This window comes from Toxoplasma gondii, chromosome XI, assembly GCF_000006565.2.
Source record: "Toxoplasma gondii ME49 chromosome XI, whole genome shotgun sequence".
In the NCBI taxonomy this organism is placed as follows: domain Eukaryota; phylum Apicomplexa; class Conoidasida; order Eucoccidiorida; family Sarcocystidae; genus Toxoplasma; species Toxoplasma gondii.
This window is the reverse complement of record NC_031479.1, coordinates 918,808-935,596: the sequence shown is the minus strand read 5'-3', so window position 1 is coordinate 935,596 and position 16,789 is coordinate 918,808. Positions and strand designations below refer to the sequence as shown.

Below are 16,789 nucleotides of genomic sequence, written 5' to 3'. Positions count from 1 at the left end.
GCACACTCCCAGGCGAGTGCTTTCCGGTTTTGTTAGCCTTCCATCGCCGCAGATAACGTGTACATCTGTTTCAGAGGTAAGTAGCCTTCTTTGAACGACGAACTCTCCTGACAAGCCTGGTGGCACTGAACGGGATCTCCGCGGCTCTCTTAGAAAAGCCCCTCACATTCGCAGTAGTTCAAGGAGCTGTCCAGGTGTATGTACACCTCCCAGTTTGCCTCGAGAAATGTCGCCAGCCAGTCAGTGACTCTAGATTTGACATAGATTCCTCGGGTGGTTCGGCGAGGTGTGCGCGAACACTGCCTGTGTTTACATTTGTGATTTAGCCAGTGTCATTTCCTACGATAGGCCCCGCTGCTGGTGCTGTCTCCGTCGCAGCAGAAGAAACAAAATCTCTGAAGTCAACATGGCGGGAACACACTAACCTATCGTGACGCTGATGCTACAGAGAAACTGCGGGGCGTGTCTTCGCGTACCGCTACAGTCACTCTCAAATGGATCTAAGCCACAGCATCAAGGGTCACATATGTCAGCGAATACCACCGTACAACACACTAAGCCGTTCCTACCACGGCACCATTTCCAGCCCCAGTCGCAGAGGAATGTGCCACGTTTCTTGCAGCTGAAGCGTCGGCTTCACCCCGTTGCTTCATTTAAGTGCAAGCCTTCATATAAGCAAACACTTTTTTTTCACAGGTTCCTGAGTGGCACTGGAGTCCCCGTATTCCATCGCAACAAAAAAACGAAGAGGCGTCGGGTCGCACGGGCATGTGAAAGATAAACGCGGAGGAAGGCTAAAAAAACATTTATACTACCCCATTAGGGTATTTATGGGGAACGTTTCGACTCTGTGCGTGAGAGATTCGAGGCAATATTGGCGACGCCAAGAATGCTGAAACTCGCAGAGTCACGCGAAGTGTGCCGCATCGTTGCGGGTTTCACCCTTTTGCCAGGCTTTCAAAGGAGCCTGGCAAATTTTCAACCACCACCTTGTTTAACTCTCTGCCACAATTGTCGCTCCGTGGCCTTCTGTCAACGATCACCCAACCCCCTCCCTTTTTTTCCCCACCCCCTTTCCTTGTTTGTTCCCTCCCTGTCCCTGTGTCTGGGCAGCGCTCTCCTTCGTGGCTTCTATACTTTCTGGTGCTTTTCTGCATGTTTCCCCTTCTGCAGTTCCTGCCTGTCCTTCTGCGTGTTTCGGTCTCTGCACGCTTTGCTTCCTGCACACTTTGTCTTTTGCCCTAGGCTCACTCGTTCTGAGTTCCTGTCCACTTAGATCCGAAGGTGTGGATGCGTGTGACGCCGTCGGAACCTCCAGTGGCGAGTTTCGCAGGTCCGAGCCAGGCAGTTGTGAGGAGCCTTACGGCCTTCGCAGATCGGTCTTCCTTCTTGTCTTTGCTTTTCGTCGCGCCCTGCACGTCCATTGTGAGGAGCGGCAGAGTCGGCGCTCGAATATCGAAGAGCTTGACGACTCCCTCTTGCCCGACAGAGGCCAAAAGGTGTTCTCCCGCAACCTCGTCCCTCTGTCTGTCGCGCGCTTCTCTGCCAGGCTGTCGCGGGAGCCACCGCACCTGTGTGCAGAGCCTCGCATGCGGGCAGCCGAAGGTGAATCTCAAATCGAGTCTGGAATTCGCATCCAAGCTCAGTACGCCATTCGCCGCCTTCCCTCCAGCGTCGCCTCCACCCGAGCGAATGTCCCAGAGCCTGAGCCGACCGTCCTCGTGGGCTGTGCAGACCACGCGGCCGTCTGAAGGCTGACAAGCAAGCGAAGTCACGCCGCGCGAGACAGGCCAGGTGACCAGCGGGGCGCCGCCGACGAGCGTATCCCAGGCAGAAATCGAGTTGTCAAGGGAGGCGGAGTACAGGACGCATCGGAAGTGGCTTGGCGCGAAGGCCACGTCGGAGACGGGCGCCGTGTGGACGCCTCGAAGGCGGAGTTTGGGTTCTTTTTCTTGACAAGAAAAAAGACTCTCGGCCTCGTTTGCGAACGCACGAGAGACTGACGGATGCCGTCTCTTCTTCCCCTGAGTCCCCTTGCCTTTCGTCGACAGCGAGTTGCCGTCCCCACCCTCCCCTTCGGGCTGTTCGTCGCCCTGCGCTGCACCCTTTTCCCGCCACTGACCGATCTGAGTCTCGGCCTCCGTCAACAACGAGAAATTCTCCCACAAGTACACATTTCCCCCATGGTCGCCAGAAGCCACCGTAACGCCGTCCGTGCTCACTGCCACAGACGCCACGCTGCTGTCGAGACACCCGACGGCCTGCACCGCGGCATGCCACCGACCTGGCGCGCGGGCCTCTGAGACAGCCGCTTTTTCATCGCTGGCCGAAGACGACGACACACATGTGACAAAGTAAAGAGCTCCGCTGGAGCTGCCGAGAAGAAGCTGAGCGGAACGCGGCGGCAGGAACGCCCCGGCCGCAAACGTCGCAGAGGTTGTCAGAGGGCCTCGATTCAACCCCAACGTGAGCAGGGGAGCGGCAGAAGAAGTGGAAAGAGAGTCGTGCGAAGCGGACGGCGAGACGTGGTGCAGACGACAACATCCGTCGTAGGACGCCTCCACGAGCAGGTCTGCAGACAGGAGAAAAGACAACGGAGAGCTTACACAAAACAACGTGTACAAAGCGAATCTTGACTGCCTTGACGTGAACGAGTAGTGAGGAGGAGCAAGATGAAAAAGTGCGGAGACACGAAACACACTCGTACTGAGGAAACAAATTCACCCACACCCGCTGTACTGAGCACCAGATTCTTCTCTTTTTACGGTAACTTGTTCCTCAATCAAGCCTAGCGCGGCTTCACTTGAGAGGCTCTAGACACAAAAGACACCGCTTCGATTCCGCAGGTTGTCTTGTACCTTCTTCTCTTCTCATCTTCGTTCCTATTCTGAGTGCCTTGCTTCTGCTCCCTTTGTTCTTCGCGTTCATCCAGTTCCCAAACCGGAGCCAGGCCAGCAAGAATCCGATCCGTTCTACAATAATAGATTGGCAGCCGAAGACAGCTCGGCTTGAAAAGGTAGATCGCGTTTGAGAGACTCCACCGGAAGCAGGCAAAAGTAGACTGTACACTTCTGCACGTCCAAATAGCCTGTCTCTGCTGTCTTGCCAACACTCGGTTCCCGTTTCGCGCTCCATCGCATCGCTCCCCACCAGGTTTTCTCTCCTCTTCTCTCGGTTGTTTCTCTCTTTCGTCTCGGAGCGTTCTCTTCCCTTCCTGCAGCTGCGTTCTCTTTTTGCGTTTCTGTGTCTTCGCTGTATCTTGGTTTTGTCTTGCGGCTCTCATCTTACTTTCTGTGGGGACGAAGGAGAGCGACGAAATCCAGTCCGCTGCGCGCGGCAGCTGTTCAGTGCCGAGGTTGCGGACTGCGAGTTGATAGTGGAGAGTCAAAGAAACTTCTGAGGTGATGCCTCGAGCATGCATGTACCTGAGAGCAAGAGCGCCCAAGCAGAGAGAGCAAGGGGAACCCAAAGAGTCAAAAAGGAAGCGCAAAGACGAACGCTTTGGGTCCGGTCCGAAGCACGCAGCCGGCTAAAGAGATTCACAACTTGACAAAGAAGGAAAAGGAGAGGGAAAGACAGCAGACCGCGAGAGAGGAAAGCGACGAACCGGCAACCGAAACTCGGCGACTTCCAAGCGAGGATATGTACTGAATGAGCAATGGATGAGGGCAAGAAGACAAAAGAAACAGTAGCGGAGAGGACAAGCAGACACACGAGACGGGAGTCTGAGGAAGGAGAAAAGCAAATACAGTGAAAAAAGGACAGATCCTTTACTGCAAAGAGAGAATGAGGTGGGGATGCGAAAGGGTGTACGGCTGCATACGCGCGAGCGAAGTCACCGAGACTGTCACACAGTCTTGTGCAGCTCGGTTGGAGACAAATGAACACAAAAGAAACAGTCTGCACTTTCATGTACAAGCCGGGACGTAAGAAGTTCGACTTCTGCTGTCTCTGTCGACTGCCTACTCTTCGAGAGATGTTCGGAGGAACCATTTATTGTCGACAAGAAAGTCGAAAGGCTGGTGGCCAGGCCAGTCGGGGTCGTCTTGCTGTTCCAGAAGCTTGTTCACCAACTGCGGCGACAGGTGAACAAAGGCGAGAGAAAAAACGAGAATCAGAAGGCGCGGGAAGGCTACAAAGACTTTCTCCAATGACACAGCACATCGTTGCATGCGGTTGGACGCCCACGATGATGGAGAAAAGATGCATGAACCGAGGGCTCATGACAGACAAGTGAAAACTCTCTTCTCTCCAGTTGTTGTCCCCAAAAGTTAGCATCCTCTAACAGAAAACTGCACCCTCACTTGAATCTGTGCTCACACTCGGGACATACACACTTTTCAGTGTCCCCCTCTCGTTTGCCGTTCGCCTTGTTCCACTTCCTAATCGAAATCGGTTTCTGCTTTCGAACCTCTTCGTCACCATTCAAGTTGATACTTGGCTATGGTTGTTATCTAAATGTATACATCTGTCTATCTAGTGATGTGGAGTTTCTTTTGTACATCTATATATACATATATATACTTATATATATGTCAATGTTTCACTGTCCATTTGCTTCTAGGCGTTGGTCCGAAGGGAGCGAGAAGTGACAAGATGCACTTCAATATCTGTTTTTGTTGCGCGACGCTGTACAGAGAATTAAGAGCAGATCGGCGTGGAAGAGCCGTTTCTTCTCAACGCATCCCCAGACAGCCGTATAACGAAGCACGCTTGTGCGAACCAAGGCATGCATGCACGCGTGAAAGTAAATGAATATGCATGTATATATATATATATATATATATATATAAATATATGCATAAAGTATCCTGCATGCCGGCTTTGCATGAGGAGAAGTGACCGCGTTTGCGCACCTTGGAGAGCTCGAGTCGTCGGTAGCTTCCTGGGACGACGAACGGTTGGTCTGGCAGTCGAAAGATGTCCGGAAGATTTGTCGACAAGTGGATCTGAACTTCGGATCTCCCCTCCACAGTTCTGTCTGTGGCGTCCAAAGAGGTCGAAAAGGCCTCTCCATGGCGGCTGGCCTCTCCCGCAGTCTCCGCTGTAGGAACAGCCGAGTCGGCTAGAGCCGACAACGACGTGGAGGCAGGCATCGCGTTTTCTGGACAGAAGTGAGCGAGGCGCAGAAATATACCACAACGCCACCAGACAACAGGGAGGAGATAGGGTAGTGAAAAGGACAGGCAGACAGAGCGGGGACAAGACCGCTTGAAGACGAGGAAAGCAGAAAAGAAAGTCCGGACAAGGGGAGCTTCAGAAAACAGTTCGAGAGAGTGGAGACAGTAGAAGCGACGAAGCGACTCTGGACTGAAGAAGACTCTCGGAAAAAAAGATCGGGACAGAGAGGCTTGGCAACTGACTTCTTTCGATGAGGGCAGTTGAATAAAACTTTAATATTAAGGAAAGCGACAAGCGTCCTCTTCCTGTACAAAAAGCAAGAGCCTGGCTGTTCATCACGGGTCAACGGAGTGGAAACTTCGCATGCGGACAGCTTGCGTTGGTACAGCAAACGCAGAAAAGGTTCAAATTTGATACGAATTTCGCAGTGTAGGGTAATGAAAAATAGAGAAGAAATCCACTTTGCCCGTGCATGCAAAGGGCGAAAAGTAGTCGTCATGCAATGAGACAAGAAGCGAAGTCACGAGCAGGACGGGGAGTCCCGTGGTGGCGAGGAAAAACGGGAAAAAGTGACAAAGGATGGAGAGGGAAAACAAGTGGAAAGAAGAAAAAACCTACTCATTCCCACTGCGATTCCTTATTCCGTCGTTAGAACTCACGGGCTTCGCCTTTTGTGTGGGGTCCAAGAAATTCGCTCCCGGCTGCATGCAGCAAGTCAGGCAGCCTCAGGTATTTTTTAGACAGGATTGTATAGTATTCTCCCGTTTTCTTGAGTTTGCGTTAGCTGACAGTAGGCGTATTGTGGTACTTTTTCTCGGATTTTGACTAGACTTGAACTGTCTCGCTCTGCCGCTATGAATCCTCCGAAACTTTACGCAGCACACGAGAGCTATGCAGTCACCCGTATTCTGAATTTGACTTCGTCAAGCGGTTACTGCCAGCACCCGTTAGAGTAATTTATCCCCAGATTTGCTGGTTCCTTCTGCTCTGCTTGTGTTAAGCAACACACGGTCAGCTGGCGTCGCCAATTCAAAACTAGAATGCGTCATGTTCGTATTCTGAGGCACGCAGTTCCGACCTTAAGCGTCGCACGAGCAGGTACTTGTAGCCAGAGTCCACAAACTCCGCCGTGGCAGAAGTCCCAGTTTGGAGAAAGAATCTCAAAAGTGCCAAGCTCATCCTTGCGGCTGCTCGCAGGTTTCTTATGGGAGCAACTGTAACTGAAAACTAGCTTCAGTGGATTCGCCACGGACGTTTCGCAGAGACAGACGGCAGCAATTATCAAGCTGCGAGGATGCCGCATGCAGCTCGAACATGGCATGGCGCAAACCAAACATGGATCGCGTTCGATTGGGTAATTTTGGACTCCCCAATCGTTTCCATGGAAAGCACAAATGTCGCATGTTTGACGTGGGCTGCTAATATTTAGTCACTGAGCATAACTTTACGTATGAGCAGTGGAATCGACTGGGGGAAACCGCCTGTCAGACGGGATGGTTTATAAGTTGTTTGTCGGGAGGAAATGTAACGACGTGGACTACTATTTTAGATATACATATACTTCTACCACGGCGGCTCCCTGTCTGCATGCCGATCCGCTGCGAGAAACATAGATTTGGAGTTCAGAATTCCTCCGGCGAAACCCACCTCGTGTACCTGTACCCACAAGCATTGCCAGTTGTCTAAGTGAAAATTAAACACGATACGACGTCGACAGTCTGAGAACTTCGCGCTCCTTCCGGGCCACAGCAACGTAACGCGATTTCCAGCAACCTAGAACCATATACACCTATACACGCATACATACATATACCTGCATATATGACCATACATGAAGATGCACATATACAGTCATATGTATGCATGTATACAAACAGATATAAGTATATATATGCATATATATATATGAGTAGAGAGAATCCCTGTTCTAGGCAGGTGTACCGCAGTGTAGCATCCCTGGAGGTGTGCTTGGAGACGGCGTCGGTAGTTTTATTGGAAACCCCAGAGCAGAGACGTCGAGAGATCTGACGCAGGCATATCTTCGAGGTACGATGCAATCAGGAGACGATTCAAGACTGCCCGGCGTCGCTGGTCAGAAAGTCCATCGAAGAAATTCTTTCCTGGTCACAGACAAAGTCAAGCAGACAGAGAGAACATTTCGATGAAGTCCACCTGAGAGAAGACGACATCGTCAGGCGCAGAGACGCACATGCCTGAATACAACGATCATGCATGCGAATATCTATACCCCTCACATGTGCATCCCTGTAATCACCTGCATACGGATCGATGTGAGCGTATATATATATATATATATATATATATGAATGTGGCAAATCCACTCCGACCCCTGGTATGCATATACACGTATTTGTCTAAGTATACGCCTTTATATGCACGTATGTACATGGTAGCTTGCGTGACGATGTATTGATTTCCCAGATGAATACTCATACACGAATATACAAATATACAAATATAGATGTAAAAGTCTGCATAAAAAAACGACCATGTCCTTACAAATTCGTCTCTTTCCCCGACGCATTCCCCTTAGATATCTGCATCAGGCGACGCACATCGGCGGTGGGATACATCCCGCTTGGCGATGCCACTAGGGCGTTCCAGAAAGGCTCGAACTTTGACGCGCAGCTTCCACCCTCTCCCGCCACCCGCTGCAAAAGGCCGAGGACTGGCTGCACGCAGATGCGTTTAGGAATTTGTGGCCGCCTGTCTTACCTGCAAAGCGGGTGATGTAGTAGCAGAAGAAGCAAAGGACCTTTTTGACGAGAGACTGGTTACTCCACTGCTCGACAGTCATTTGCTCTGCCTCGCCGCTCTGCACATGTCTCCAGTAGAGATTTTCGAATTTGAGAGCAATCCCAGGGTCAAGAAAAGCCACAAGCACCTCCATGTTGCGCCGCGAAGAAAACCTGAGACAGGGACAGACGACGCACATGCGCGGCCCACGCGGCCGCAGGAAACAGGACGCTGTGCATCTTAAGGGAATCCTATAACAACAGAGAAACCCGGTTTGAGAGGAAACGGATGGGAGAAAATATACATGGGCCTAGATATATATATATATATATGTAAACGCTTCTTGGTTCATGAATCTACACAATTACATACATATATATATATATATATGCATATCTATGCATTTGTAGGTTTATACATATCCACGTTTATGTATATCTACACGAGAAGAGAAAGATACACACACAGCCGCTTTTTGCGCGAAAGACGAAGAAGGTGGAAATACGCGCGGAGAAAAGGCTCTGCGTTGAATCTGAGACGAAACGGGAGAACACACAGATCGTGGCGAGTAGGTCTTGAAGATCAGGAACACCATACGAGGGGGGGGATCGGAGAACCGTTCTCTAAGGGCGTTTTTCCGAAACAACCGGACCGTGTTGGCTACATGAACTAATCTTGTTTCATAAACGCAATTAGTGAAAGGCCCCCGATTTAGAAACAAAAAACCGACCCAACACACAGTTTGTCACTGCCTGACGGTCCGAGTCACGTCTACTCCGAGAAGGAGTTACAGAAGCTCACCTGTCGAAGTTGAAAGATCCAGTGGTGCTCCACAAGTGATCTACGACGATGTTTTTCGCGTGGCAATGACGGGACGTCAGAAAGTAGACGGACGCGTCTCCCCTCGGCTCTGCATGCTCCCTCAGACTCCTCCACCTCTTGGGCCTCCGCCTCTCCGCCCTCTCGCCTCCTGCCTGAGACTCCACACTGCCTTCTTCTCGTCGTTGTCTCTCTGGGCCGCTCTGGGCAATGGACGAGACCCCAGAAGAAGCGGCAGAGTCCTCAGCAAAGGATTGTCCAGATCCGCTCTCGTCGACAGGCGTGGAACAGTAGGCGTCAAGAGTCGGCTGTCGTCGAACGGGCAGGAGAGAAGAGAAGAAAGTCCTCACTCTCTGGGGAAACGACGGATCCACTTCCCAGTCGGCCGACAGAAACGCGTGTCGTCGCTGTTTCGTCTGAAACGCATAGTTCAGAACCCACAGAAAACGCCATCGACATATCTGCGAAACGCGAGAGAGAACAGACGCGCGACGTCTGCCAACGTTTCGTCAGCGCGAGCCCGGGCGTCGTCGATCATGGAACTTCCCGCGAGCGAGTGACCAGTGCGTTCGAAAATGTAGCAATTGGAGCAGATGAGGAGGCACGAAACGAGAGAAGCAGCTGCACAGGCGCCTCCAGACAGACAGAGTCGCGTGTGCCTGTGGAACCACCGTCGGTCTTTTGCACTGACTAACCCAGCAGAGAGAGTTTGAAGCGAACGGAACGGGTACTCTGCGTTTGCCTAGTCAGACCCGATACACATCCCAGCCAGTCGCCTTTCTCTGCTTGACGACACCTGGCGACACAGAGAACGACGCGTCTCTATCATCCACGTGCAACTCAGGAAGGAGACAACCGAAAGGGCAAGGACTCGTGAGAGGGCAATCGAGAGGAAACGAAACGCTGCAAGGACAACAAAGGGTCACGACGGCCGAAACAGCGGCGAAACCGACGGGCAACGAACTCGAGGAGATGCGACAGTCGAGACCGAGCTGGACCACTGAGCATGGCTGAGAGTCCGCGGTTTGGGGCGCGTGGACGGCCCAGCAACTCGCGTCGTCTGGCGTCCCCACGCGCCTCTTCCCTGCGTCGTGGAGAGACAGGTTTTTAGGAGAGAAAAGGCTCCGCGACAAGGGAGAAACAACGCAGAGAGAGCGACGCGGGTCTCGCGCGGCTGGTGACCCACCAGGAATTTTCGAGCGACGTATGTTGTTGCGTACACGTCGCCCCAAACGTCGCTTTCCCCGGAGAGAAGCAGAGACACGTCGACCCCATCCCTGGCGAGAGCTGTCTGAAGCGCGCGACGGAGGAATCCAGGTGGAATAAAGTAGGCTGCTGTCACATACAAAGAGACCGTCGCCTGCACACGAGAAGAAAACAGGGAGACAAAGTCTATAAAAAACATGTTTCGTGTAAGCGGACAATGGGGGAACACAGGAAGCTCCACAACCAGCAGGAGACGGGACCCGTCGAGGGCGGCATCTTTCCAGGGGACAAAGCGCTGTCACAAAACGATAGAGTTTTCGGAAGGGAAAACGCCACGCAGATGCGTCTCGTCTCTCTTTTGCAGCTTACATTGTAAATCGCAGATTTGAGGACAGCCTGAATCGACCTCTGATTCCGCATCACATTGCTTTCGAGAACCTGAAGAAGACGCGAGTCAAAATGCCGGAACTTTAAAACTGGAGAAGGGAGGTTTGTTGTGACTGTAGCTCCCCGAAAACGCATTTGCTCCCAGGAGAGTGCATTTTGAAAGAAATCGTTGACAGGGTTTCGACGAAGACTCTTTTTACACCGCACAGAACTCGCGCACGAGACGTTTTCGTGAAACGCGTGACAAACAGAGGGCGTTCGTCACACATGCCAGACCAACAACCCCGCGCGACACGAAGCTTCGAAGAAACCGTGGAATGCCAGACAGTGCAGGAGACGAAAAAGCGCAAAAACGGAAGGCGAGTCGAATTGCGGTACGGCGAACGCTCAGCTTGTTACCTTGAGGATCAAACTCAGCTGTAAGGAAAACCTCCAGAGCATATTTTGTGAATGTTTTCAGTATTATTGCTGACTTCTTCTGTAAACGTTTCAAGTCTTAAAAAGTCGTTGCAAAGACTAAACACAAAACTAAGGAACTCTGGGGACTAGAAGCTGAGTTGTCTCAAACGTTCAGCACAGAGGTAGTTTCTCAATCGTGTTTTCGTAACCCACTCACCTGAACCAGAACATCAGTCGCGTCGTCGGCGTCGTCATCCTCTTCGACTCCCTCGTTTTCCACTCTTGGGCGAGAGACCCTCACAGCCTTCCACCCTAGAAGGAGGTGTCGACCCTCCTCTGTTTCCTGCACTTCTGCGTTTCTGTCTCTGCTCGCGATCGACGGCAGAAGCGCACGCAGCAGCGCTTGCAGGTTGGACCAGGAGAACTTGATCAAAGCCAGTGGTGAAACTAGGGATACGCACGAAGAAATGGAAGACGCCGAGACGGAAGAGGGAGAAGCGTCCGGCAAAACAGAGCCGTCGACACAAGACGCGTGAAGAGAAGAAGCCGTGGCCAGACTCTCACGTGTGTCCGCCTGTAGATCCGCCACCGCGCCGCTCCTTTCCGCTCTGTCAGGCCAAACCCGGGTAGACAGCTGCTCGCTCTCTCTGTTCTCCCTCGTCTTGGCGAGTCCTTCTGGGTCTCCAGCGTGTCTCTCCGATCCCTCGAACTCGCTGTGAAACCTCAGTGTCTGCATGTCTTGCTCTCTCTCGACCCGCGCCAGATGCGCCACAAGCCGATCTCTGAGAGAGCGAGCATTTGAGGTGTCCAGCGTCTCGACGAACAGAGACTCCAGAGCCTTGACTGCGGGGCCTCGAAGCCGTACATGCAAATCGTAGAAGTGGTTTCGTCCTCCGAACTTCTCGCCTGCAAATCCCAAACACAGCCGACTCGGTTCCTTCCAAGAGGTTGGAGTTGCCTCGCACTGCAGGTGTACAGTCCTCGAGTCACATGAGTCGAAATACACCAAATACGAAACAGGCCCGCGTCGCAGGCAGCGACCTGAGTTCCCGTCGCCGGCTGCTGCCTTTCGAAGCCAACGTCGTCACCAGCCCAAAATGCACAAAAACGTGGTCGACCGAATGTAGAATGGAAACGAGAATCTACTCGGAACACGTTCGTAAATTGTTAGTGAAGAGAAAAGCAAAGTACATTGTAGAACATAGACTAAAACATAAAACTCGAAACGCCCCTGATCTGATTTCACTTCAGGAGACTCCTCAAGTTTTCGTTCTGCACTGAATACACGAAACCGGTACCTGTTTGCTTTTCCGGGCATCTGTTCAGTAACGAGATGGCGTCGTTTTACACCTACGACAGTGTACAGACACTTCTCTCTCTTTTGCAGCTGTTTATCGTCACCCTTCAGAGTGCCGACGAGGCAGAGAAACCCAACCCTATGTACACCCTGTTCGACGCGGTTTCAAGTCTTACCGACTGCGTCCTCAGAAACGTTCAACGAGCCCACAAAAGCCACCTTTCCATCGACAATGAGGTTCTTCCGGTGGTCGCGGAAAGGGATCGGCCCCACGCGTTCCGCCCACAGAGAGCCTGGTGCCTGTGCCCGGCTGTCACTCCGTGAAGACTCCTTCGTGTTGGGGGAGTCTCGAGGCTCTTTCTGATGTTCCAGAAGCGCAGAAGCAAGCGAGGCACCAGCGTCCTTCTGCGACCCCACAGAGAGAGAAGGTGACTCGCCAGAAGAGAGAGAGAACGGCGAGGACGCCTCCGCGTAACAGCCGCGCGCATCGTGCGGCTTCCGAGGCGGCGAAGAGAAAACAAGGGTGCCACAGAGATCCTTCCCATAGGCCAGGATGTGCTTCGCTGTCGCAGCGAGATACGAGAGTGAAGACTGCGGAGACGCGTCCGCAGACCCTCCACTCAAAGGAAATGGTGGATTGAAAATCACCATGTTCACGCCTGCAGCAACGAGTTCCTCTTGCCACGCCGTTGGCATGTTGAACCCCCCCACCTGCAAACGGAAAACGCCGGAGAACAGAGAGAAGAGTCTCCAGAGAGAGGAAGCTCAGACGCAAGCATACAGCTGCCTGGTGCTCTTTACAGCAGTCGGAAGGCTTGGTGGGCTCCGCCAGAAACCTCAGAACATCAAAGTGGGTTCGCGAACCGTGCACCTAGAACCGTGCACGCAGCCCAGCGATGGTAACTACTACACTCTAACTGAGAGTGTCTCTGCACAAATGGTAAACGCGACTCAGACTCGCATAATAGCTCACAATGAAACACCGGAGGCATCTAATGAAGCCTGGACTCTTGTGAAAAACCGCGACCTCCACGAAAATGTAAACGAAGGAAAGCGAGGAATGCCGAAGACACAGAAAAGCCAAGAACGTCTCTCCGTCGCTTACCCAGTCCACCACGAGCACCACAAAGCAGCCTCGCCGCGCCGCGGCACACAAAGCATCTTTGATAGTTCGGCCGATGCTGGAGTTGTCGTAAATGTAAAATTCCATTAGAATCGTTTTCTCTGCATTTCGGAGGGTCCGCAAGATCGACGAGAAGGCCTTGTCCCCTGGAAACAGTGAAAAAAAGAGTCGAGCAAGCGATCGATTTGAAGACACATACAGGTTTTTCAACTTAAAATTTGGAGACAATTTTCAGGGTATGTATTATGCGTTATAGTACACTTTAACAGCTTGCACATACTCAGCACTCACACCTTTTATGTGGAGGAATGATTTTTCGTGGTCCAGAGAGCCGTGCGCAGGGTCACCTCTCTGCTCCGGTCTTCTTCTCTTTCCGTATGCTGGCCTTTGCTTTCCTTAAGAAATCACAGAAGCGAGGACGCGAGCGAGGGCCGATAGAGGGAAAGACAGACGCAGAGAGGAGGAGGGAATCAACAGCAACAGAGAGAGAGGAACGGCCCAAAACAAAAGAGGCGCACAGAGAAAGCAGAGGCGTGTGCGGAAAGAGAAGGAGGAAGAGAGGGGGACGTCGTGCGCATGCACTAGACGTCATGACAGAAGCGAAGAGAGCTGCGACGGAGAGATATGCAGTGGGTGGGATATAATCACAGAAGAGCAGGATGGCACGCGAGGAGCTGCATTGTCCACGCTCATGAATTCAGTATCCAGGCGGCCGCGTTGATTCTTGGGGAATCGAGTTCCGAGCCGCCAAATAGAGATTCGCACAAAGAAGGTTTCAGGAATGTTCAGACAGGAGGATCCGAGAAGGCGAAGAAGAACATGGAACTGAAAAGCGTCGACCGCATTTGTGATTTATCGATGGGAAGCCCAACACAAGCGAGAGCACTGAGGACCTAAACACAGACAGCCAAGGCATGAGCAGGGAGACGACGACACTGACCACCGAGTGTTTGCCTCTTCAGTGGTCTCCAGCGTCGCTCTCACCGAAGGAAAAGGAGACGCACGCAGCACATAGCGCCCATCCGAGAACGAAAACGAGGAAAATGCGATACAGGAGGGCAATGGTGCAAGACGACAAAGCGAACAAGGGGAAGAAAGCGACGACAAACAGAACAGAAAAAAGAGGAGGCGTTGGCGGCCTGGGGACGAGGTGTGTGGAGGAACGGAAGACCCCCAAGACAAGACGAGGGGAGTGTCACCTGAACGAAGAGGTCCACGACAACTCTGAGATGAAACGAAAACGACAAAAACTCCTAGACTGGATCGGGAGCGGGGCCTTAACCCAGACGGCAGACAAAAAAGCGTATTCGAGTTGCCTACCTTCGTGGTAAATCTTTACACTGTTCCCGCTGGACAAACGACCAAAGTGTTTCACGCGTTCCATCAATGCTAACCACTGTGTTTCCTGCGGCCAAACGGAAGCGGAGAAAGAACAGACAAGAAAAACGAGAAGTTGCACTTTTTCAGATGGAGAGGAAACGCGACCGGAAGTGAAGAGGACTGTGTTGTCGCGAACGCTAAGACCACACGGAAGTGCCTTTTGACTCTCGGATTTTCTGCCCCTCATCGGGATTTGCTGGTCTAGAGTTCAGTCGTTACTGTCGGTTCTGTCTCGAGACTCTTTGCTCAGCTTATCTTTATAGCTCTCGCGTTTCGCACTTACCAGTAAACTGCGTAACTTTGAGTGCATGGAAAGGTACGCTACGTGAAATCCTCTAGGAATCCTCATTTTATATATCTGCACTTTAAGCCGCTCTTCGTCGCGCATCGACATAAGCCCCTCACCTGACAGGGGCAGGTTCACAGGTCTCTTGCAGGGCAGAGAAAAGCGGCAACACACCGAAACGCAGAGGCGCAGGGCGACCTCAAACCAGAACAGGAAACCGTTTCCTTGGCAGAAACACTCTCCTCTGTTCGTTCCTCTCTGTGACAAGAAGAGGCTATTCTTGCCTTTCTCCTCCTCCTTCTGCAGTCCGTGCAGGAGCCATCATATCCGCACTACCTCACAAGTATATGCATACTTAAACGTCAGTGGCGTACAGAAGTACGTCTTTATGTATATATATATATATATATATATATGTAATTATGTATATGTAATTATATAGATAAATATATGTATATATATGTATGTATATATATTTATTTATATATGTAGATTGTGCTGTGCGTTACATTTGGATGTGTGCCCCTTATACGCAGATCTGTATGTCTTGACCCAAGTAAGGACTCGACCCTGCACATTTATTCCCACAGAGTGTAGAATCGCCGTCACTAGTGGGTCTCGTGTTTGGCTTAGGCACTTACAAGACGCGAAAAATCTGCTTCCGACAGTTGCAGACTTTGGCCGCGACGCGTGACACCTGGGGCGCCTTGTTCTCGTCGTTCGCCTTCTCGCGATGTCCTGGCCTCTGAATCTATTTGGGTTGTCTCCGCACCTGGCCCACAAGGTCCTCCCGCAGCTGCTGGTTCTGCGCCTCCGTCTCTCTCCTCGCGTCTCTGCTGCTCTTGGAAAAGACGAAGACGAGAGACAGCGCGCCTGACGTGAGAGGGTATATCGAGTGACGCATCCCCTGAGGAAGAAGAATTGCTGAGCTTCGTCGAGAATTTCGACAAAGAACCAGATGTAGCCGAGGAAGAACAAGGCAGAGAGCAGAAAGACGAAGACAAGGAAGAGCCGGGAGAAGGAGAATCCGAGGCGCAAAGAGAGACTGCGTTTCGATGGAGGCGACTTGGAGAGAACCTGGACAACAAGGTGCCAGGCTCCGCATGCGCTTGAGCCCATTGAGCGCCTTTTCTCACTTCCCTTCTGAGGTGTTTCTCACGCACGTGACCCTTCCACCCCGCCTGTTTGTTCTCATTCACGGCTTCAGAAGGTAGCGAGCTGACAGGCACTTGCAAGAGACAAATTGTTCTTTCCTGTCTCTGACTGGTGATTCCAGCATGTCCTTCACCCACAGAACCCTTCACATCTGTCGCTCCTCCACCCTGCCGTCCCCGTCCGTCAGGCCTTGCAGGTGCAGTGTTGTCAGCATCGTTCGTCCCCCGTAGAGGAAAAAACCTGTTTGTTTTCTTCTCTTCGAGACGGGATCCTTCTCCATTGGAAACATGGGAGAGACTGCCGTTGCTATGTCGCCGTGAGTCTCGGGCAGCGCAGAAAGAGTCTCCTACGATGGAGGCATTTGTTCCGTATTCCATGAAAGAAGACGTCAGCGACGATGCAACTGAGAAGAAAGCGGGGCGAGAGAATCGTTTTTCTTCGTCTTCTTTCAGTGCCGCTAAAGTGGCGAGGCTGCCGAGCGACGCGGAAAGCACCGCCGCAGCGCAGCGCCTCGACGGGAGGCCAGAGCTGGACGGAGGGACCATCTTTTCTGGTGAGGAAACCGCCAACAAAAAATTTTTGAGGAGACAAAGTAAGACAGAAAGGAGAAACCTGTAGAGGAAAGCTTACGACATGGTGGGCATGTCAAGTTGCTAGCTACCTTGTTCAACAACTGCAGACATCTGTCGCGGCGTTCGTCCGCCACGTCGAGGGGAAGGAAAGGTCGTGAGGAAGAAAGAGAGGAGAGAAAAAAGTCTCTCTCCCAGATAAAAGCAGGTGTGTCCCTTTTCAACGGGAAAAGGAGTTGCCTCCTGGCAGCTTGCTGAAACAATTCCGTGGTTTGACAAACTTTTCAAGT

At 51.9% G+C, this 16,789-nt stretch overlaps 2 protein-coding genes across 2 annotated transcripts; both read right to left on the bottom strand.

Annotated features, from left to right (window-relative positions):
* Positions 1-693: 693 nt before the first annotated feature.
* On the bottom strand, positions 694-7,075 carry TGME49_309950 (NLE (NUC135) domain-containing protein; the record flags this gene model as incomplete). Its single annotated transcript, XM_018782598.1, has 6 exons — positions 694-2,572; positions 3,289-3,425; positions 3,967-4,073; positions 4,857-5,065; positions 5,781-5,822; positions 7,063-7,075. The coding sequence occupies 6 exons, from the start codon at positions 7,073-7,075 to the stop codon at positions 1,248-1,250; spliced, it is 1,833 nt and encodes a 610-aa protein (XP_018635595.1). The 3' UTR covers positions 694-1,247.
* A 35-nt stretch (positions 7,076-7,110) lies between these two features.
* TGME49_309940 (phospholipase D active site domain-containing protein) lies at positions 7,111-16,654 on the bottom strand (the record flags this gene model as incomplete). Its single annotated transcript, XM_018782597.1, has 11 exons — positions 16,592-16,654; positions 15,417-16,480; positions 14,430-14,514; positions 13,092-13,255; positions 12,163-12,697; positions 10,907-11,595; positions 10,273-10,341; positions 9,884-10,057; positions 8,680-9,113; positions 7,858-8,051; positions 7,111-7,241 (listed from the first exon to the last, which is right to left on the bottom strand). The coding sequence occupies exons 1-11, from the start codon at positions 16,611-16,613 to the stop codon at positions 7,111-7,113; spliced, it is 3,561 nt and encodes a 1,186-aa protein (XP_018635596.1). The 5' UTR covers positions 16,614-16,654.
* Between the last annotated feature and the right edge of the window lie 135 nt (positions 16,655-16,789).